Genomic DNA, 25,665 nt, shown 5'->3' with positions numbered 1-25,665 from the left:
CAAATATAAGAAATTTGATAAAAAGTGTATGAAGTTAAATATTTGAGGCCTTTAACCTTGATTAATATTATTGCTTGTGATTTTCAAAAGTATTAATGAGCCTCCTTAACATTGCATCAGATATACGTAATGATACAAAGTGTGTATATAACAGAAAAAAAACGATGTATACTATTTTCATTAGGTACAAAATTAACTCCTCTTGCTCGGAAGTCTACCTATAACTTGGATATTGCTACAATGCACAACTTCCTTCTTGACATTCATGATGATAAAGTTAATAGGGTCTTCAATATTCGGACCGTGTATCTATCAGCCAATGATTACACCTGATGCCAAGATTGAATTTGGTCTTACTCGCAAAAATACCTTACTGATCAATCCGAGCCTTGATTGACTCTAAAAAAGATGTACGTTTTGCAAGCCATGAACAAAAACGTCCTGATTAATATTCAAATCAAGCGTACATTCTCCTTACATTTATCAATACAGAACATAAAAAGGTTAACCATTTGTCTGAAAATACCTAACAAGTCAATGTTTTAAGATAACTAGCTTGTAATCTCTGTAAATGCATCCATAGAGAGCACAAAATGATCGAACTATTATCAAAAACGCCCAAATTGCCTTACTCTATTATTTTCATTAGTGTGTCTGTTTATTTTATCACATTAAAGTATAACTGTATACTAAGTAATATACGTTTAGTTCTTTTAACAGCTTATCAATCCATTTATTATATGCCTATCCTTTTCCATATCCAACAGTGACAATATTGCACGCCGTATTGAAAATTCTGTATCGCCATACTGTCGTTTCCTGATTCCGTATCAAGCGAGTACCGTGTATAGTCTCAGAACTACTTTCGCGTTGCTAAAAATAGCGTGACAAAAAAACTTGTAAAATCTGTCAACTTTTATATAAAATACATAAACTTATCTAGCTGTACTCAACCTCCAGAAGCATGTAAATATACAGGAACATGGTTCTTCAAAGAAACATGAGGATCAGTACGAAGCAGAGAACACTTCCAATATATCTAGACAACTAGATGTTTACCTTTTCGAAGTTCATAAATTAGAATTATCATGAACATGAACAGTTCGCCAATACAAAGTATAAGGCGAATTCGCGTCATCGATAGAAATAGGATTGACTCACGAACTTCCCTCAATTCTGCATATAATGACCGTAAAAAAATCCCACGAATACTCACTTCGTTAAAATGGCCGCTTACGTCTACAGGAAATGACGATTAAAATAAGTACCGTTTTTTTTGTTTTTTTTTTGTGCTGTGACTTTAAATAATTGTTTTCATATTATCAGTTTGCTAAAATATATAAAAAACAATCTTCTTATTTTTATCAATAAAGTGAATCCTGTAACTTATGACGCCGTTTCGCTCGACAAGCCTCCCTTGACTTCCATACAGAAAATTACGTAACACATTCATACGCGAAAGCCATTCCATATTTTGACAGTTGACAGATGGCGGTAAATTTAAATTAAATTGAAACCGAAAAATAAAAAAGAATAATTAGATAAACAGGTATATAAAATAAATGGAATTTTACTATAAAACGATTTTCTGGTGACCTGCATCACGTTTCGTTCGATGAGATACGTGTTTTCACACCGATCTCGAAGTGATACAGGTCACCGGAAAGCGTCTTATCATAATATCCCTCATAAATCTTAAAGTCAATCAGTTTCGGTATGAGTATCGTATCATGTCTATTTGTTGCTATCGTATCCAAACTTAGCTTCAAATTTTCAGTACTTAACACAATATTAACCTTTTGACTAACGTGTTAAAATTAACTTATTTGTTATTTTTTTAATGATTAAAGTCTAGGCTATACTTAAACCTATTTATACAGAGTATACATACATTTAACCGCAGGTTTGAGATTACGTAATAACCTTAACGTTGGAAATATTTCCCGAGGAAGGGACTAAAAAAGACCGATCTGCCTCTGTCCGCTATGACCTTAAAGACATGACCATAGTGTCTATAAGATATATATTATTCTTTCTTCAAAAGGAATTTCAACAGTATTTACATCTTATCATTTTATAAATATATGCCACTTCTTCACATTTAAATAGAACTTCAAAGTGGGAAATAATAAATTACATAAATATCCCCAACATAGACGTAAACACTTGGACCATCAATTTCAGTTGTTTCAAGTAGCGTCCTGGGACTTTTATTAAATAATGTCTCAAGTTATCCCAACCCTTGAAAATCTATATGAGTATGTAAAACACTTAAAAATATAGCTGAGCAAATATCAACAACCATTTTTAAACCCTTGAAGTGTCGTTATTAGATAACGGGCACTAAATTATGCATGTTTTATTAAAACAAAAGTCCCATTTTCAAATGTTTGGTCGTCCCTGAAGTAAAAGCGGTTTATGTTTGAGACACGACAGTTGTTACAAACAAGTCATAAACAATATCAAAGTAGATTTTTATTTTGAAAACGTGACATATGTATTTTGATAGATTACAAGTATTCATTTATCCACATTGCTTGCCTTTTGCAATGATTTACCCTAAAAATGATGATGATGGTGATGATGATGATGATGATGATGATGATGATGATGAACAAATGTTTATTTAGGCTTGCTAGCCTAAGGCGAGCTATGTCAGACGGTTCTGATTAAAGGACTTAAAGGAGTGTATACGTGGGCGACTCTACTAATTATCATTTTGGCCATTGCCTTGTACCTCTTAACACTTTCTATTGTATAGTGATGGATTATTTAGCTAGGCCCTTTAGTTTTAGTTATAGTATTGGTTTGTAGAAAAACATGCAAAAAGTTCCTTTGGAATTGCATTCGAGTGTGTAAGGTAATTATTCTGCTACGTGTACTTAAAACAGAAAACGCAGCTTCCACCATAAGTTAAAAAATAAATTATGCAAAATGACAACACTTTAACATCATGAACATCATGTGGAGATCATCTTCGGGATTGAATTTGTAGTCACTGAGGTCAGGGTCGATACCACTGTTTAAGAATATATAGTATAGTTAATTACAAATGCGTATAGTTTGTTCAACGGAACAAATGGGTCCTTATTAGTGATCGAAAAATATAAGACAAGTCATTTAATTGATAATAATCGAAAATATACAATCTACGATTAAGATTCGCATCATTCAATTATATGGTTCAACACATCTTTGAGTTATATTTAAGCTATTTTTTTGTTGTGAGGCCCATTTCAAAAATATCGTATTCACTGTAGATACGATAGTTAAAAGAGGTAATATATTCATTTAATGATGCAAAAAGCAGGAATTATCTATGTGAGGTTTAAACATTAACATAAAACAAATTTTAAAGTGATTTTTCTGCAGCTGTATATTGCGATTTGAATTGAACACTTTACGGAAATGAAATTTGTTTGAAAATTGCAAAACAAAAACAAAGAAAGATTATGCCTTTTTCCTTGCAGTTTTATATAAGACTGTTAATTTCATCTCCAGTCTCAAAAAAACAGTATGAGAAGTCGTCAAAAGATCATATTATACAGAAGATCTCTAAATGTATTTTAATGGATTGTAATTCTGCATGTAAGGAATGAAGGACAATGGATTGCATCAGGTTATCATGCAAATTTGAGTTCGAATGTACGAAACACATGTAATAAGATCTGCTTAAGGACCAAATACCGCTGCGTAATAAGGCATAATAAAATGGAAAAAAATAGCCGATTTAAAGTACCTGATACGGATCTAGTGATGTATACAAGTATGTTATAAATTAGGTTGTAGCAGAATATTAAGTGTCACTCAAAAACAATTTTATTACAGCATATAATGATGATCTAAATTGTATCTGAAGTAAAATAGTATCACTTCACTTTCCAAATAGAGCATCATGATATATTACAAAAGTCTCTTAGCTCCTCTAAGTCTGTCATCAAGTCCCTCTTAAAGTTTTATTAGCCCTTTGCATTCGTAAATCAATAGTGGCACGTACTAGAAGTACACGGCAACTACTTCAATTTTTTTTATAGAAGTGTAGGGCATTTGACGAAGATATATGTCTCTAAATCTGAAAAGACTAAAGTTAAATATAAGTTTAGTACAAAAGGCGAATTGATACCTGCTAGTACTTAACGCAGTGCTACCGTACCGAGGCCTAACATAAACCCTATATTTATGTTCCCACGATTTTGTTATTGGTCCTCATCATACGTAAATCAGTCGTGCCATGTACTGGTAATGATCAGCAACTACTTCATTCCTCTTTGATAAAAGTGGATAGTATTTTAAAGTGATTCATGGCTTAAAAAAACATAAAGAGACTAAATTTGACTTAAAACTGAATGGCAAAAAACGTCGCTAGCCGCTTCTATTCATATGTGTATTTTTCTCTAATTACAAAGGCAGCAATAAGTTAATCACATGCTTTAAATGTTTTAAACTTTCCCATCAATTGAAGGCGCTAATGCATTGGTTTATTGCATCTTAAATAACTTGACTGAGGGGAATGAAAAACTCGAACATGTAAACACATATATTTCGTTTTAAGGGTTTTCTTAACATATGTTTATATTTTATGGACGCAACGCCCGAAATCTAAACAAATCACTTGTGCATCCCATCTTTAAATTGGGGTTTAATGCAGTTATTTGCTTGTTTTATTTGAAAAAATGTTATTGCTTATTCAAATTGAAAAAAGGTAAACAAGTAGTGACAAAGCACCGATTTTAAATCTTCAATTATTTAAGGAATCATTCAAACAGTTTTCAAACTTATAAAGTACTTGTACAAGCATTATGATTCATAGACAATGTCTCGATCATAGAAAAAAAGTCATGATAAATCTAAAACCGTCAGGATAAGATGCCGAATTTAAAACAGTTAATATATGAAAGACATTGTCCCCAGGAACCTGCCGAAATTAAGCAAGTGGTTATTAGCATGGCAAATAGTTATTTGTGTAAATAACTGTAAAGTTTGACATGCTTTGGGCTCAGAAACTTGATCATCGCATATCACGGTTATTGTTTATGTTTTGTTTTAGCGTTGTTTTCCTTTTCTCTCTTTTCAGCAAATGGGGACACATTTTGTGTTTTTAAATTTAGATAGGTTACAGACAAGCTGCACTCTGACAAATATAATAAAGTTGTATCTTAGAAGAGACATATACTTTATCTCAGAATCAGATCTAAATTGTTTGAAGAACTGCTGGAATTCTTTTCAAGGCAACACCAAATGTTTTATACCGCGGCATTTAACATAATTAATGCGACAGTGAACCATTTTTGGTAATAAAAAGTATTTTTTTAAGTTTCTATATAATTGATTTTAATGGTCTAGCACAGTTTTATAGTCTTCTGTTTAGGAAGGTACCCGTTACGTTGAGCTTTATACTGCATATCAAACAGTTACGCATTGGTTTCAATACACTCAAACACAATCGCGGCTTCTTTTAAACATATTTTTTACTTTTCTTATGAGGTGAAATGTTGTTTTCACACTGGAATAATATCTAAACTTCAAAGACTTTTTTTTTCAAAAAGCAACAGTCTTCTCAACAAATGCTTATTATGTGACTGTGAAATGTTTGTCATGATGATAAAAGCACAAGTTACCAAATGCCCAAGCATTTCGTCCGAGACATTTTGATCAGAAGACCACTATCTGATTCAAGTCGTGATACTAATGACAAGAATTTGACCTGGTGACTCCAATGATGTTCTGTTGAACAGAGCGTACTTCTACTTCAAATGAAATGAAGTGTCATGTATGGTCTGAAATTAACGTACAACGTTAGAGAAGGGTTGTGGTATGTGTGTTATCATATTTCTAATTCTGATGTAGCCAATAGTATCCTATCTGAACATTGTTGCAAAGTTCCAGAAAATGTAATTTAAAATATGTTGGTATTTTTTTCTCAGTCTAGACAGTGATTTGTAATTTAATAGTAGTAAGGAGAGACAACAGAAAATGTTATCTGCTCCCTTATTTTAAAGTTACAATAGCACACTTACCTTTTAGGTAAATAGTAGATGCGATGTTAATGTGCAGAGATGAACAAATTTTTAAAAAATGACATAATTTGTTCGACACATTTTTTCAGACAAAAAGTTAATAATAATTGTTCACGATGACTTTTGTAACAAATAATTTTTCTTCCTTCCTAGAAGTATTGCCGTTGATTGTCAGGAAAATTTATACTTGTCAATAGGTAAACCATATTTCTCCTAATTACGTTAAACACATCAATCAGTGCACTGAATGATTTATCTTCGGAATGCAAGTCGATAAATACCTTACCAGTCACTGTTTGGACCGTGTAGCTTGGACTATCTTATACGCCTTAATGACCCCAAATACCAAGTTTAGTATTATGTTTGGAGAAAAGGGCTGACCTAGAATCATGTACTCCAAACACAGACATTTAAACATATCTAAATTACTTTTTGATGGAAACCGATGTGGGTAGTTTGTTTTATTAAAGGTCCCATTTGTTTTAAGAATTGTCATCACTGCCGAATTAAGCGTTGTATTTATGATAAATACCAGAGAACTTTCCCTCTTTTAGTACATTATCAGAAAATAATATAATGTTTTGTTCCAGTTCTGGGATCAGTTAATGGCTTGATTTGAAGTGTGATTTATGCGCAAAAAGCAGATGTGCAATATACAATACAAGTTTAGAAAATGTCATTATGACATATATAGTCGAAAAAGCGAGTGTTGTTCCATGTATATTTGTCTCTCTGCTGTCTAGCGACTGAATAGTATTGTTGTTTTTGTGTGTGGTATGTGTGTATATATTTTTGTCGTGCTATGTTTATATAAAAACTCAGTAGGCTGTGCGTTTTGTTTTGACATAAAGGATAGAACACATGTTTGACTATTTAGTTAAAGCACACTGCGTCTTCTGGAAGCCATTTCAACTGACTTGTATGAAGCTTTTCGTGACTGACTTTGGACTTTAAGAAATGAACTAATCATCATGGTAAGTGTATTTTTGTGTGCGCTACATATACCATTTTGTTCAAAGGTTTTTCTTCAATAACTTGTGATAATTCAACACCGTGATATCATCAAGAAACTCCCTCTTACTTCTCAGCCTGCTATCAAGTACCGCTTAAAAGCTATATAAATCCTTATCAATATATAAATAAGTCGTGCCATGTACAAGTAATATACAGCAAACACTTCAAACCTCTTTCATAAAAGAAGATGGTATTTAAAAATGATGTACAATGTTTATAGATATGGCAAAATTGAAAACATGGTAATTTTAGATTTACGATTGCAGACTTGAATACCTCACAAAGAGCGTCACAGAAATGGCTTACAAAAGAGTAGGCCAAATACAAAAAAGCAAAATGAGTTTAATCATAACTAAATTAGAACAATCATGTATGGGAAAAATAAGAATCATACTACTTATCAGGTAAAAACACCGTGTTTTCGATTACAAACTCAAAATCCCTCACTCAAACCGTAGCAGAGATTACTAACGAACAAACTATGAATCCAGTCTGATACTGCCACATTTGCATGTACCTCCTCATCAAATGAAATCCGTGACCAATATTGTCACAAAAGCATATATCCGGGATATATAACTCCTCATCAGTCATTATCCTCGACAGATACTTTCACCTTTTCGCACATCATGCATATATAACTCCTCAACAGTCACTAGCCCTGACAGATATTGCCACTTATGCACACATCCATGATATGTTACTCATCATCAGTCACTATCCCTGACCGATACCACCGCCTATGTACACAGCCGGAATATTAAACTCATAACCAGTCACAACCACTAACCGATACCGCCGCCTATGCACACAGCCGGGATATTTAACTAATAATCAGTCACAATTTCTGACCGATATTGCCGCCTTTGCACACAGTTGGGATATTTAACAAATAATCAGTCACAATTCCTGACCGATATCGCAACCTATGCACAGAGCCGGGATATATAGGCTCTCATCAGTCACAATCCTTGACCGATACTGCTACCTATGCACACAGCCGGGATATTTAAATCCTAATTTGTCACAATCCCTGACCGATAGTGCCACCTATGCACACAACAATGATGTATAACTCCTCTTGAGTCACAATCCCTGACCGATACTGCCACCTATGTACACAACAATGATATATAACTACTCATTAGTCACAATCGTTGACCGATACTGCCACCTATGTATACAGCAAGGATATGTATAGTTTTGTGTCCCGGCAATAAGGTCTGCCCGCACTCTATAGAGGCTGCGTTATGGCTTGACTCCGTCACAGTCCCAAGTGTGACTGAAACATATTTCTTAGGCCAAGGGGGTGGGTTAATCCCATTTGTTTGTGGGAAAATTGCTAAATGAGTAACCGCGGGCTCTACGATGAATGTAATATGTGGTCCCACAGCTCTGGATTTTGGATATGTGTTTTTTTCATTGGTCTTGACTTGTTGTAATTTAGAAATTGGATAGCATGCGTGCCTTAAAAATCTAATCGCTAGAGTACGGTAACTTTGATATTTTTAGAGGATGAGTAAGACTCGAGGACAGTTTATTGGCAAGAGAGTGTTCTGAGATCAGGACGTTTCGTCCAGTGTGCATACATATATAATAATGTGAACTGACCTCTTTGATGTTAAATTCCCAGTTGCCTCACTACTATCTGAATTCTAAAACTTCTTAAATACCAAAGAATATGTTGACATTTCTTATTGATTTATTTTTCTGATTGTTTTTTCAAATGTTTATCTACATATTTATGTTGTTTTTCTGTTTGTTTTTGTTTTTTAAACGGCCCGCGTTCGATTGTTTTCCAATTAAGTATTCATGTAAGAGATAATTATTACCCATACTGGACTATCTAGACATAAACATGTCGCCCCTAGTCCAGTGTATGCACTTTTTCACTGGATATAATTTATTTTCTATATTTGAATATTTGTTATTGAATGCATTAGGCGTGGGTCAAAAACCTACAATGTACTTGGACCCGAAGCTTTATCAAAATAACACCATCAACTTGCATAGCATATACCATGTATCATTCTGGACTTTTATTAGTACAATGGTTGTGTACAAGCTTTAAATGAGAATAATTGAAAAATTGTTTATAATATATACATTTTTTTTCCGATATTTTCTTTCTTGATGCGTTCGTTCGTTTGACGTTATGTTTTTGTGGTGACATGTATTTAATAGTTTATGGTTAGACCGATATGTAAAATCATACTCTGAAATACCTCATCCTTTCATGTAAAAACGAAAACAGAAAAGAAAACGAAAAGTTTTGCCACCACAGCGTGGATAATACATCATCAAAATAATTGTAATAATAAATGTTTGTTTACCGGGCTCGGTAGTGTTAAAAGTTAATTAATATATCGTTCTTGATGCCATGCATAAGTCCATAAAGTTCTTTTCGTTTTATTCCATAATTTCAAACAGTAAAATATATGTGAAACACTGAATATTTTATAAGTTATAGAAAAAAAAATATGAATTTATTATAGACTTAAGGACAATATACCTGCCAATGAATGAAACGGTTGTGTCTTAAATACAGAATCCTTCACGTTCTTATGTCAAGTTATGCGAAATCAAAGATTGAAGTAAATACATAAAAGTTGATGATATGCTTGTCACAAGATTTTCAGGACTTTCGTACTTAAGGACCTGCAAGTTTATATATCCAAAAAGTTCATTTTTTTTAAATTTTCAATCGATAATCTCTGCTCAGTGTAAGTCGTCTGGTTAAGAACTTAAACAAATTATGAATAAAATTCAAACAAATGTAAATATTCCGTCAAAATATGTTATTGTTATTGTTCTGTTCTTCCCTCTTTTTTGCAGGAAAAATGGCCTTTGTAAGCTTCATGTAAATAACGACATGATCTTAAGCGATCCTTCCTGAAGAAGTAATAAAAATTAATGTATATTGTATGTCGCTTAAACGTATTTCATATGAAAGCTCTTTTCCATATAAATTAAATAATGATTTTGTTTAAACCTTTATAATTCTAAAACATACGTTTTTATTTCCGACTCAGTTATTTATTCAACGTATTGATTCAGATATATCATTGGTGTATAATTGAGGTAAATGTCATGTTAAGAAACACGAAGAAACCTTACATAAACACAACTATGCATTTACTGCTAGGATGTGTTTGCAAAGTGTTTGTTATGTGTTAATTTGTCTTTAAAACATGCAGTAAATGCCTTTCAATAATATAACAGTGATACACCTCTTCGTCAGTCAAAATTAAACAAAATATTATGTCAAATAGTCAATAGGTTTTCTAAACTTGTGATTAATATTTTTCCGTTATCGGGATTTCAATAAAAAACATAATCGAATCAATTCCAATTTAAGCCTCATTACCCCGTATAAAATTCCGCTTCTGTGACCTCATTCCTTACGGGCTTTTTTATACTTCAACGGTTGTCTCGACTTCTATCGTGTAACCAGAACCTGGGTTTAAGTGAAAACGTCAACCCCCACTTTATAACAATATAATCCCACAAATAGTAAAACGAGTTGAAACTAAACTAGGTGTCGTGCTTCTAATGAACACATTCTTTATATCTGAACAATTAATATTTGCAGTCGGACTCCTCTGGGAGAGACATCGTGAAACGAATGAGTATGTCTGAAAAACTGAAGTTCGATTTGTAATTGAAATATAAATTGATGGGAGAACTATATAAGAACCATTTTGAATGAATTAAAATGTTCCTAGATTCATTTTGATACATATTTAAACGAATCTTTGAATCTCAAACGTAATCTTCAAAATATCTTATATTTGTTATACATCGTCTACCCCCCATTTACATTACATGTTATGCCAAAGTTTAAAATACAACAACACTATTTTAAAACGGTTTGCTGTTTAATACGCCACGGTTTAATTTTCGGACTCTACTTAATTAATGTCTGGAGCCGTATAATAATTAAGTATGTAAACCCATTTTAAGGGGCGTAGGTTAGAAATGGGAAAGAGGGGCAACCTATCTCCTTTATTAACAACAAATAGATCGACACAAGGAAGAAGTTGTTCGACCGCATACACGATGAAATATCAAGAAAACAACGGTTAGTGGCAATATCAATTTGATATTCAATCTAGGGAAGGTTCGTGTGTCGCTTTGTTTAAATGGGCTATAGATACGCGGAAATATGATGTGCAGACAGTCTTGGGCTCGCGCCGGGACCTACCGCCTGGAGCGAGTGTTGTACCTTCTTATCGTTTATTGTGCATTTTCTCCCCTGCTGTTACCGCTTATATACAGTATCAAATATTCAATTATAATTGTCAAGTGCACCTTTAAATCTTTTTTGGAGAGATTAACTGCACTACATTCATTAAAACAAATCATTTTTCTAAGTGTAATTTTAATGTATGGTTTCTGGTGGTTGTTTCTCAAGTGAAATAATACGTTACTGATTCGTTTTGCAGTCATTATTTTCTTAGAAAAAGCCTCATATAATTAATTCGAATGGTTTAACATTCAAACAGATACAAGTGAAACTTAATCAAAATGAATATGTACATATATTCATAGCATTTCAGCTTTTCAAATTGAAAACATAATAAGTTTACATTGTATATAGATTTCACTCTTATTTCAGTTCTGAAATGATTTTGAAAAACGCACGTGCACTACGTGTGTCCCTTGTACTTTGATGAATGCCATAACGGTAGATTTTAGCAAAGAGTAGTTTCTATTTGTTATTTAAAGTACAGGAACAGTTGGTTTGTGACGACACGTCTGTTTAAGTTGAGAAGAAAACGTATGAAATCGCAGACGACATTACACCAGAGACATATATATATAATCCAATCGCCAATTTTTCATCCAAGTACATGGTCGTCGATGTCTGCGCCTCCATCAGACAATTTCGTTTTGGCATTGGCATAACAGGATTAAGGCATTATACACAACACTTTCAACTTTTCGTATTAAACTATTACTTAAATGAGTCATTTATGCTGCAATGTGCATATAGTCATAATAACTGGTATTTTTTATACCCGTTTCATAATTATTGATGTTCTTCCAGCACACGAAAATGATAAAGGCTAGCTGCTTACTACGCTTTTGGATACAGGGGACACGTTTTTGACATACATAATCTCGCCGGAGGATGAATTCCGACAACAATCACATTGCTCACCAGTATCGCTATATATAGGGAGAAAATACCGAAATACACGGTTAATATCTTGTCAACGTTTTCCGGGTGGTTCCGTGGTCTTGTGTCACACTAGTCAATCCAGGGGCAGCAGTTTCGATTCCAAACCGCAACACTAATATACTAATCATCTTCCGGGATGGACGTTAATCGGGGTCCCGTGTGACAGTGCTATACTTTGAGGCACGTCAAAGAATTGGATTGGCTCAAACCAGGGTTGTATTGTGTCTGTGCACCATTCTCGAAATATTTAAATAACTAACACCCTTACCAGAGCACTCGTCGAATGGGCAAGGCCCGAGTGCGAGTGTAAAGAATCTTACACACCAACGGGTGGTTGATGCAATTAAGCAACCTCGTCACAATGGCAAACAATGCTGCATTTTTACAAGAGTAATGCAATAATGAAAACGGCAAAAGAGCATGTGATTGGACAAGCAACATGTATGTGGTTTAATAATAATGACATAAATTTTGTTGTTATTGTTTATTAAGGTTAATAAACCTTCGTCTTAGTGTGAGAGTAAGATCAAAACCGAGCCCGCCTTTGAATTAAAGTTAGCTTCAAATATTGTCATGAACACAGCAAACAAAATGCAAGAAATAATAATTTGACAATATATTGAAAGGATTGAGGAGATGGCTACATAAATCATGGTTACCGAACTGGCATCTTAACGTTGTCAGTAGGACTAAAGTATTAGGTTAACCGATATTTACCGCTTTAATTCGACCACTCTACCGACTGAGTTAAGTAGTTAAGTTACATTATATATAATTGAACCTTTTGCCGACATATACAGTACAACCTTTGGGGTACTTCTCCCAAAGGTTGTACTTTTTCATGAACATCCGGCGCTTAACCTTTAGGCGACAGTAAAAAATTGTATATTCTCGATGGCTAGTATTTTTGAAAAAAAGCATCATTAATAATGCTTTACTACATTTATTTATGCATATTTTATGAAGGAATATGCAAGGGATATATTATTATAGGATATATAGCATTAAATGATAATGTCTTCCAAAGGTTGTCCAAATTGGCAAAATATCCCAAAGGTTTAATTTGTATATATATATATATATATATATATATATATATATATATATATATATATATATATATTAATTGTTTGATGTAATTATTAAATCATACAAAGAGTATTACCTTCTATATTTGTCTGCATTTTCGATCTGAAATAGGTATTACAACAGAAATTTATGACAAAAACAAAAATATAAAAGCAAATGGTACACATGGCTTATTAAACGGCATAAGCTATATGTTACACTTGCGTTGGATTATTAGTAAATAAACATGTCGCGTAAATAATTCAAGTGCTAATGAAACAGACTGCATGGCTATGTGAATTTGATTGGGATCCAACCCACTACCTGGCTATGCAGGCGTACATTACGGATTAAACCAACTACCTTTCGCTGTGCATGCAGACACCGTGACTCAAACTAATTGTATTTCACTGAGAACCAAACCAACTACCTCTCGCTGTGCAAACACAGACACAGCTGGTCAAACCAACATTGTTCGCTATGCAGGTAAAAGAGGCTATAACAGTATTACATTACTTTAAAGGGGAGCTGATAAATTCCCCTTTTCATAGAATAACCGGCTACGTTGATAAAACACCATATCTATTCGATAAACTAAAATGACTCGTATTCTGCAATTTTTGATAGCTTTGATCGTACAACATACCTCCTAATCTGTAGGAGGACAACTGCTCCAATCATCAAGACGACCAAAACCGCAATCACATTTGATACAGTTGAAACTATGGTCAACGTCGGCGAAACACTTTCCGTATATTCTGTTGAAGTAGAATTAAGTTTTTTGTGTCAACATTTTATTATTTCAAATTTCAGGTAACGCTTCATGAAGTAAATACGAAGTTGATATTGGCAGTAGTAGTAGTAGTAGTAGAAGTAGTATATTTATTATTATTATTATTATTATTATTATTATTATTATTATTATTATTAAGATTGTTATGGTTATTATCATTATTATTATTATTATTATTATTATTATTATTATTATTATTATTATTATTATTATTATTACAATTATTGTTATATCTATCATTATAATAGTATCGTTAATTTTATTATTATTAGTAGTAGTAGTAGTAGTAGTAGTAGTAGTAGTAGTAGTAGTAGTAGTAGTAGTAGTAGTAGTAGTAGTAGTTGTAGTAGTAGTAGTAGTTGTAGTAGTTGTAGTAGTTGTAGTAGTAGTAGTAGTAGTAGTAGTAGTAGTAGTAGTAGTAGTAGTAGTAGTAGTAGTAGTAGTAGTAGTAGTAGTAGGAGCAGGAGCAGCAGCAGCAGCAGCAGCAGCAGTAGCAGTAGTAGTAGTAGTAGTAGTAGTAGTAGTAGTAGTAGTAGTAGTAGTAGTAGTAGTAGTAGGAGTAGCAGCAGCAGTAGCAGCGGTAGCAGCGGTAGCAGCGGTAGTAGCAGTAGTAGCAGTAGTAGCAGAAGTAGCAGTAGTAGTAGGTGTTAACATGACTAGTTGTAAAAGAAACAGTTTTGCTATATAATTCATAAATGGTAAACCTGGTTCACAATTTTCGCCGAAGAAACCTTCCCTGCAACTATCGCATCGACCGGTTATCATATCGCACTCCGAACTTGTGCATCCTAAACTGCATGTTGTTTTACACGTCTTACCATAGAACCCAGATACACATTGTGTGCAATTTTCAGGTGTGATGCAGGCGTTGCAAGAACTAGGGCATCTTTCCTTGCACAATGCACCTGAATATCCAGATACGCAGTGACATAGCCCGGATATTTGATCGCAAGCTTTGTTTAAACACCCTAAACTACACTTATGTCGACAGTCAGGTCCATAGAATCCAGCTTTACACTCTGTGCAATTATTTTCCGTAATACACGACGCACAATTAGAATTGCAAGTGTGCCTACACGGCATCTTCGGTGTACTCCAATAACCAGGTGTGCACGTACTGCAATTGTATTTAGAGTTACTACATGCTTTGCATCCAGGAAAACAAGATGATGAGCATATTGTATTATAGAAGCCATCTCTACATGTACAATATCCCGTTGTTTTGTCACATTCATCATTGAGACAACCAACACTGCACTTGGATGAGCAGGCGGTACCATAGTAGCCATCTCTGCATGTACAATATCCCGTGGATTGGTCACATTGATCATTAAGACATCCATCACCGCACTTAAATGAACATCTCACATTGTAATAGCCATCTATGCATGTACAATAACCTGTGTGTAGGTTACATTGTCCATTGAGACATCCAGCACCGCACTTAGATGAGCATCTCACATTGTAGTAGCCATCTATGCATGTACAATATCCCGAGTCTAGGTCACATTGACCATTGAGACATCCAGAACCGCACTTAGATGAACAGTATACATTATAGTAGCCATCTCTACATGTACAATATCCCGTTGATTTGTCACATTGATCATTGAGACATCCTACACTGCACTTATATAAACATCTCGTACCATAATAGCCATCTCTACACGTACAATATCCGGTTGTTTTGTTACATTGACCATTGAGACAACCAGCACCGCACCTGGATGTGCACTTCATATCATAGTAGCCAGCTTTACATGTACAATATCGCGTTGTTTTGTCACATAGGTCATTGACACAACCCAAACTGCACGAAGCTGAGCAACCTAGATAATAAAAAGTATGCGTATGCCCATATACCTTTATTTTTAGCATCGTAGTATGGACTAGTGGGAGTGTTTATGGATTTACATCTCGTATTATTTTATAATATTACAGCTTTTGCGATATAGTGATAATAATTAAAATATTATATGTACATAAACTTATGTTGTATTTTAATAAAATGTGTAATGTTTTGTATTAAAATGTTAAGAATGCCAAAGCAATACGAACGGATTTGAAGGTTGACAATTCATTCTAATTTTATTTATGTATGAAAGACGATAAATAATTTCTGACATTATATCATCAGTGATTAGAGAAGCGTGTGTATATTTACAAATTTAACATATGTCATGATTATATGTTCATTTTATATAGGTAGTGTTTGTTTTAATCATACCATTGATAACTTATCGAAGAGTACAATGATATAACACCATTATTTACAAAACCGCAGCTGTGTGAATCAAAGGTCCGAATAAGGTTACCTTTTTTGACGTATGCTAACTTTTAAATTCATTGAAATGTCGATGACCAAATTCAATACAAATTGTTATTTAGAGAAAATGCAAGTATGTGATCTTAGAGCTACATTGTTTCTACGCGGCTCATATTTGCATTGTTAGCCTCACATGACTTTTATCATGTCTAGGAATTGCCCCAATATTAAATTTGATATCATTCGGGGTCTGTTTTAATACTAAACTAAACAGTATTCATTCTTATAGCCTTAACAGGATTGCATCTATACTTACACTTCAGAGTTTAGTCCCTTTGATTGCGCCTGTCACCTTTTATGATATTGTTACACTGACTTAATTAAAAGTAAATATTTAAGGAAGGTGACAAAACGTACGTCATTGACGATAACTGAATCTCTATCTCAACGGCCTTGCTTTTTCATAGACAAAATACTCGTCAATGATGATGATAATGCTAATAATGACAACGATGACGGTCACGTCGACTGAGATGATGATGATGGCTAGGGTGATGTTTATGACGAAGATTCTTAAGTTCCTTTAACTTTGTCGATTCCAGCAGCAGCAGTCCCAGTGCTACTGCAATCAACATTGGTCATTGACCTTGCTGTGACGTATCAAACTGGTTTGATTTGAACTAGTTCAAAATAAACATATATAAAATAACGTACCGTAAGCAAACAGGAATATTAGAAATGGAGATATATCCATTAATGACAGGGTCTTCATTTTGCACTAAAACATTTAAATAAGGATATTAAAGCAGAATGCAGGAAGCAGGAATAAATGTCGCGTAATTTAACCATAAGAAGATGGTCTGTACATGTGCAATACGATATCGAAGTTTTCTTTAGCAAGGAAATTTATCCTCACAAATACTTTTGCATAGGCGACCAGGCTACATTTGTGTACTGATCATGCATATACAATTCATGACATTCTACAATATTTAGACTGCCAACAAATGAGAACTAAATTTATCTCATCCCAAGTTTAAATGTTTGCTTTATTATACGCCAACATTCAAAGACTGACACAAATCATGGGCTCCGCTAGTTACAAAATATGTTTTTGTTTTGTTTAAAGCATCGATTTATATGCCTGCATTCCCTTGTAAAACGCGGTTCAAGTGCGAAAAACTACATTGTGTGTTATTAGGATGTTTCATCCGCAGGAAGAAAATAGTCTGCCATAAAAACGAATTTTCAAAGATTTCACTTTAAAACATCACAAATATATATTTCAATCCATTTGAATCGTACAAATTCATAATAAGAGCAAATTCATAACTGCGTGACGTCATAATTAATCACGCGAGTGTGTACATGTCATTTGGCGTTTGTAGTTTGAAAAGACCGTTAGTCAGCATCACAATCGCATCAATAGTGCGAATTCGCGTTGAAGCTGGTAAATAACAGCATGGATTTATATCATTTTGATGGATGTGCACATGGATATTACCTCCCTGAATTGGAGCACAAAACTTGTTGTAAAATCCACCAGAAAAAAGTGAGATTTGATGTGGAATCAGTGACTGTATGAACTTGTGCATTGCTAGCGAACATCATAGATCAAGCAATTTGCATGGAAGTAGACGGGGTATTTTCAATGGAGTACATGATGTTGGATATTTCCTTGTGTTGATTTGGATTTACGTGGCTATAGTTGTTTATAGATGCAATGTTCTTGTGTCCCGACTTTTGCATAATCTGGTCCGTTTCCATTCAATTTCGGGACGAGATATTGTCTAACGCTGTGATCAGGGGTTTTTGATTGAATTAATCCCGCTCTTCTTTACCATTCGTTTCATAGTGAAGCTGAGTTTGTTGACACCGACAGGATTTCTTTTGAGACATAGTTTCTGATGTTTGTTTACGTTTTTTAAACATTATTATGCGGTTAGCTAATTTGCATAGTAATAAGTTATATATGAAAAATAGTGCATGGGTTAAATCAGTTTTGCGCCGTAAGTTATGTTATACGAAAAATAATACTACGTGAAGATTTACTTTTATTAAAAGTGTTATTGTACGACGAGAAGTTGGCTTGATAATTTGTTTTGCCAAAATAACTGATTTTCGCGTGAAAAGAAACGTGAAATTCATGTTGTTACGGGTGTTTGTGTTTCTTTTATTTTACCGTCGTTGATTCGAAGACTGCTATAAATTTTATAACTCGTATATCAAAAACGTAATTGTTGTTTTCCTTTTTTCTGAGCTATTCTACTACATGAGATGTAAATATTTTCTCATTTAGAATGAAACATATTTCAACCAAATGTGATGATGAAGAATACGTTATAATATGCGTATATTTAAACAAAGTATTCTACTTTTTTAGGTTGCTCTATACATGCATGCACACATAAATATACTCACGCGCACACGAACGGACCTACGACAACGATGTCCACCGAGCGTTTTTAACATAAAAGGAAAACATAATTATATAATGAATAATGTAATTTTGTATTTTTATTAAGTGTTTATGGTTATAATATTGACTTGTTAATACATTGTTAATTATATTTATGTTATTTTGGCTATTTTTTATGGAATTATTTAAAATATGAATATTGGGGAAATACGCAAAAACATATTTCCAAACGTTGTCTTTTGTGTCCAGCTGCGAGAATATCACGGTACATGATGGCCAAGTAACCCGACGAAGACGAAGACAGGCACATCCATCCCTTACGTCATTTTCACAATATAAATATGGCCGACGGATACCTGGTAGGCAACATTGTACACATGCAAAACTTTTGGAAGGGATTTAAACGGAACTATCTTTGCAAGGTAAGTGAAATTAGTTTTACCATTAATAAAAGGTCCGTGTTTCAGTAGCGAGTACTACCGGGAACCGTACCCGAAGTTTACATTCGGTGAAGGACAACAAGCAGTGAACCAAGGAAGCTTTTTGTTGAACAGTTTGTTTAACTTAATCAGTTTATTTCAGCGAAATGGCCATTGAAGCCCAGAAATTGGCATATAAAACTGCTCCTAGGCTTGATCGAGCCCATATGTGCTCTCATATTGAAATGAACATCAAAATCAGCCGATGTAAAAACAAGATACACTCATTGATTGAAAATGTTGCAAACATGCAGAAATAATGCAAACACCGGTTGTAACCAGATTAACAACACATTTTAATAAGCGTTTGCCACCTTAGCCTTGGGAAACCAAAACATGCCTATTTTAGACCTTTTTGTACCTTTGGAATCTTTATAGACTCAACTAATGTATTTCCATCGGCCTCCGTTTGAGAGGCAATAGGTTAAGAACTCAGTTTCCACTGCCTCTGATGTCCTGAAAAAAATATTTTCATTTTTTTTTTCATATCGTAGTAGATAACTTGAACGGTTTTGTTATGCAATTTTATTTACTGTGTAGGCATCAGCTCTTGTAATTAATGCGGCCATTAATACTTTTATTAATTAGGTGATTTCATATTGGCCTAGTTATTTGTCCGAGGTTAGCTGTATTTGCCTGAGCCCGAAAGGGCGAAGGCAAATACAGCTGACCGAGGACAAATAACTGGGCCAATATGAAATCACCTAATTAATAAGTATTTTATTAATTAACTAGTATCGTTTTGGTAAAAAACATTCTTATAACTCACCTTTAGTTTACATTGAAGCCGTATCTATCCCTTATTTATTCATGGTGTCTGCTTTTCTAGACTTGACTTTGTTGATTTTGACCTGCATCCTTATAGTGACATTGCACATACTAATGCATAAAGTACTGTACATTGTAAGGAAGCACGTCTTTTCGTCTTATTTTGTAAATCGTTTGCCAAAACGTCAAATGTTTTACCTTCGCCGTCCATTTTGTCGGCGTACAAAATCATAATAGTCGTAAAATCTACCAACGGGTTAAATACAACTGTTATATCGAACCGTACAAAGTGGTTCAATCATTCAATAGGTTCAAGTATTCCAAATAAAGTTATACAAGCACATTTTTCACAAAAGTCGGAAAACGGAAAACAAAATGGCTACCTTGAAAAAACAATTTCCAGCATATTTTTCATATTAGGCGAGTTTCGACAGCCAATGAAAATGGCCCATTTCTCAAATCCTATATTAGGCGAGTTTTGTAGCCAATCAAAATGGAGGAAACTCATATTAGGCGAGTTTTGTTGATATTGGCCGAGTTTGGTCGATATTGAGCGAATTCTGGCATATATTGTCTTCAATTGTCTGGTATTGATACCGCAGTTGTCTCTGCATCTCGTCAAATACGTAATAGTTGATTAATAATAAAAAATTATTGACCGCTCGGATATAGGGAATTTAACATAGAGAATATAAGTGAGGTATAATAATTGTAGTTGTCGTATTGTTTACCTTTTAGACTTTTTGTTTATCAAATCCTTTTTGTATAATGTTTATAAGTGGTTCAAATCATTGACAAATGGACAAATATTCTTTCACAGGGGCAAAATATCAACAAAAAGCCCTGGTCAACCATGTTTAATTCTATAAATAAACATACACTTGTGCCACCAGTTACCACTCATAAAACTATACGCATCATAGTAGCCTGGATAAACTTAAGAAAATGCAGAATGAAAAAGAATCTAATTAGAAATTTCAAGAGTTCATTTATTAATTCTATTAAAAACTGCGTGCTGGATTTGTTGAGCTTATGATTGAAGTGTGCTGAAGCATTGAATGTAAGTTGTAATAATTTATCATGGTTGACCATGACGCTTTACTATGGAGTGCTCTGTCACTGTGGTTCACAGTCTAAAACTGTTCTGGAAAATAATATTTCTACATTATTGATTTTACCAACAACCGTCACTCAATGTTTAGGAAATTAAAATTAAAGGAAAAGGATGCATAATTCTGGATCAACCCCCTCGTAAGCTTGCTTCAACAACATCTCTCAATAATGTAAATGAGTAGAAGAACTATATCTAATGTTAACAGCTTGATTGACCCTACTATCTCAATCTTTACGTAACATACAACATTTCTTAGTCCTTACTCAAATAATTGAGCGGAACCTGTTTTCGTATTTCTAATAATTTTGACCATGTCTTCCAGGGCAAGCAAATAAGAATTTGTGTAGAACAATGTCAGGAACGTATTTTTATGGTTGAAAGAGTGAATCTAGCAAATATACATTCTAAAGGAGTGAAAAAGAAACACCATATACAGAATGTATACTATTTTGTTACGTATACATCATGGACTTGTTTCATTTTACAGTCGCAAATAACGCCATAACTGTCTGTCTTTTAAGTGGATTATTGATACTGTTTTAAAAGTTTGTCGAGTTCAATACCAGGTAAAAGTATCACATCAGAACACAGTCATCAATCTATTAAACACAGTTTTTCTTTTACGATTCCAATTCATAAATGTAAAAGCTTTCTATTACGTATTTCTAGCGATCTGCTTGAAATACACCCCTTTTCGGATCTTGGCTCTTTTTGCTCACCGTGTAAGCAGTAATATCAGTATATGATAGTTTATTGAAGTATCGACAATACCACATTTAAACATCACATAGTAAATACATGTTTACCTTAAAACATGCATTGACACTCAGTGTATAAGTTGTAAGAGACTATAGCACACAACAAATATACTAAACATTCATAATACAACATCTTAAATCGATATATATATACAACACAAAGTTTTTCACACATAATGGATACCATATATCTACAAAAGTAAAAAAAAACACTAGAAACCAATGCTTGTCTTGTTTTAAAACAAAGTTAAATCAAATAAATAAAATACTGAAAACATGAACGCGCATAATCGTGCATAATTAAGAAATGGGTGTAACAAATCGGTTATCGCCCCGTTCGACCGTAGATGAACTGATTAGCATTTATTTCTAGCCATACGTAAAATAACACAATACTATAAGTTTTAAAAGAACTAAAACATTACTAACACAAATAAATAATCCTATTATTAAGAATATCGTTATAGGTTTTGGCACAAAATCTTGACAACATGTTAAAATATACGACAACTTATCGATATCAGACATGCTTTGATAAAATAGATTAATTGTGTTCGCCTTTTTTTAACAATGGCATTCGTATTAGTATACAACCTACAGAATAACACATGGATTTCTGATTCAACTGAGTTGCAAAAAGGGTAAAAACGATCCTTTAGGGCAAGTTTTCATATCGGCCCGTTTCCACTCGAATACGGGCTACCAAACTTCTAAATGTACTTAAAACGCTGCCCTGTGTTTTGACGGCATAATAATTTTTACAATGATTTTCAACAGAATAGTTAATTTTATGCTTGCAATAGTTTCTTAACTTATTTCTACCCCTTCCACGTATACTTTCCGGTTTATTTATAGAATCGTGCCAATCATTGACATACGCTGACATCATTTTATCATATAACTGGCTAACAAATGTGGATTTTGGTACATTGTCATTCATATAATTATATATATATATATAACCACGATTTGTATGTTCTACATGCCTTGCCGTTTGCACAAAGTGATATTCGTTTATGACACGAGACACAGGTGTTTTACAGACTAGACCAATTATCGATTATAGACTTCCACTGACGGATAATCGGTGGTAGCCATGCAATTTCGCCTGAAACAGAATCATAAGGTGTGTATTTCCCAACGCCGAGAAAGAAACGCATGGCGCTTTTGTGCACGGCGTTGATGCAGAAAAACGACCGAACACCCCATATAGATGCACCGTAACATACAATCGGCCACACAACAAAGTCATATTATAAATGTATGCGTCATACGGCATACCACCAACGATTTTACATTTAGCAAAAAGGAGCCCGAGGGCACGGCTAGCACTCTGAGCAATGCTAAAATGAAATATGTACGTTGTACAGATTGAGGACGAAAGTGAACTCTGTTACTTTTTGTATTATTAATAGTTATGTCATTAATACTACACTTATCAGCTAAAGCATTTAAAATAGCTTGTAAATCAACTTAGCTTGAAGCTAGTAGAACAATGTCAGTCAAAAATATGAACAGGAAAGGAGTTGACATCGAAATATCGTATCAAGTTTTCAGGCGGTAAATAACAGACACATGGCAATAACGTACAAATATTTCTCTTATGAACAAGTTTTAACGATGAAATACCTTCATGTTCAGCCTCTAGTACTGAAATATTAAACTCTTGGGGAAAATGTAGTTTTAACAAGGAAACCGATTCCACCAGAGCCGTTTCGAGCATTTCTATGAGTATTATTACGATTAAAACCATACGATGTATAATCATCAATTGGCAAAATATTACTACCTATAATGTGCGATTCGGCTATACCTAAAATATCTATATTTTGGTTAAAAACGCCGATCTTAAAAATAATGATCAGAATCAGGATTAATGTTCCATCCACGAACGTTCCAAAACCCGGCGAACATCTTAAAAGGTCCGGAGTTTCGTCCCCTATGACCTCCGCGTTGACCCTGGGAGCTAGGACCACCACGACCACCAGGACCGCCTCGACCTCCAAAGATCTGCCTCCAATTCCCGCCTCGACAGTCCCGAAAATCGGACCGCTGGTCTTGCTGGGGCATGCGTTACAATCCACCCCGACCACTGACGTCAACGGAAACATCACACGAACGTATGACACGTTAGTCTTTCATGGTAAGCTTCTGATTGTTCAGTGCTTTAAGTACAGCACGAAAGTTGCTGGACATGACACGGTCTGCATATGAAAGTTCATGGTCATTGAACACTGTAATGAACTGTGGATTTCGCTGAAGTTCGGGTTTCTTCACCATAACGTTACGTTTATCTTCCATGGACCTCATTCTGACAACTATAACCCAAGGATTATATTGGTTTGTTGAGGTTTGCGTTCAGCATATTAACTAGTAATGCCGTGGAGTTTGAGAACGTCTTTCACTAGCGTGTTTTCTCTAGACTCGGTATTTTTGTTCTGTATTTCTGATTTTCCACGAATTAAAATGTTCCTGGAAATTTCATTACCAGAGGCAGGAAGGTTATCTACGAGCGAGTCGACCTTAGCGGTAAGCTCTGTAATCTCCTCGGTGACATCAACACTTACAGTTTCATTGAACACGTCAATTTTATCGTTCACGTCCCCGCGTATGCAGTTTAATTCAATGTATACACGTTTATCCAGCAATTGCGATACTATTGCAGATATTCGTTGTTCGAGGGAAGCTTTTAATTTACCTACCCTCTCACTGAGTGATGTAAAGAGCATATGCATATCTGCAGGCATCTTACGCACGAGCTGTTCAACAATGACGTCGCAGTCCACATTAATGTTAGCTTGAGTAATGACCACTTTATTGGTCGTTCGGTGCGGCGCCGGTGTCGGCTGAATATTATAAAGTGTCCGCTTAGCTAAATGCCGGGGCTTCTTAACAGGTGAATCCTCAAGCTCTACAGCTTGGCGCTTTTTACTGTTCGTGAGATCTGGTGAGCCAACGCGCGTCACTCGCTGCGATAACATCACTGATTCAACGAATGCTGCAGCTTCATCACCACTGTCTATATCAGATGACTATATTAAATTGCTTTCTATAGCATATATATATTTATAACATAACTTACGGCGCAGGAGTGATATAACCGCATGCAATATTTTCATATATAACTAGTGTAATTCCTATGCAAATAAGGTAACCGCATCACAAAAAAATGTATTCATACGCGCTGTCAAAAAAGTAAATAAACATCAACAACAATGTATCAAAATGAATCTTGTCGGTCTCAACAAACTCAGCTCCACGATAAAACGAATGGTGAAGAAGGCTGGGTCTAATTCGAACAAACGACCCCCTGATCACAGCGCCAGAAAATACCTCGTCAAGGAATTGAATCATAGATGACAACAATGTTCTTGCAGATTATGCAAATATCGGGACACAAGAACATTGCATCTTTAAACAACCATAGCCACATAAATCCAGATCAACACAAGGAAATATCCAACATCCTGTACCCAGTGAAAATACCTGCACAATGCTCAGTCTATGCACACAGTTCGCCAGCAATGCTCAAGTTCACACAGTCACTGATTCCACATGCAATCTCACTTTTTCTGTTGGATCTTACAACATTTTTGGTACTCCAATTCACGGAGGTAAAACTCATTGTGCATATCTATCAAAATGACAAAAATCCATGAGGTAATCCAACAGCTACAAAGCGAATTCGCACTACTGAAAGCGAGTGTAACGAAGACTAACGGTCTTTTCAAACTTCAACCGCCAAATGACATGTACACACTCGCGTGATTACTAATGACGTCAC

General features: G+C 34.5%; 1 protein-coding gene across 1 annotated transcript in view; it reads right to left on the bottom strand.

Moving 5' to 3' along the window:
- Positions 1-15,445, bottom strand: part of LOC128219714 (cell death abnormality protein 1-like) — a 52,909-nt gene extending 37,464 nt beyond the window's left edge. Inside the window, exons 1-3 of the mRNA XM_052927645.1 lie at positions 14,782-15,445; positions 13,931-14,042; positions 13,382-13,407 (exon numbers count right to left, since the gene is read on the bottom strand). Of these exons, the coding sequence (XP_052783605.1) occupies positions 13,382-13,407; positions 13,931-14,042; positions 14,782-15,160 (517 nt within the window). The 5' untranslated portion in view covers positions 15,161-15,445. The remainder of the gene's footprint in view (positions 1-13,381; positions 13,408-13,930; positions 14,043-14,781) is intronic.
- Positions 15,446-25,665: the final 10,220 nt, after the last annotated feature.

This window comes from Mya arenaria, chromosome 15 (assembly GCF_026914265.1).
Source record: "Mya arenaria isolate MELC-2E11 chromosome 15, ASM2691426v1".
Lineage (NCBI taxonomy): Eukaryota > Metazoa > Mollusca > Bivalvia > Myida > Myidae > Mya > Mya arenaria.
The sequence above is the reverse complement of the archived record's forward strand: the minus strand, read 5'-3'. Positions and strand labels throughout refer to the sequence as shown.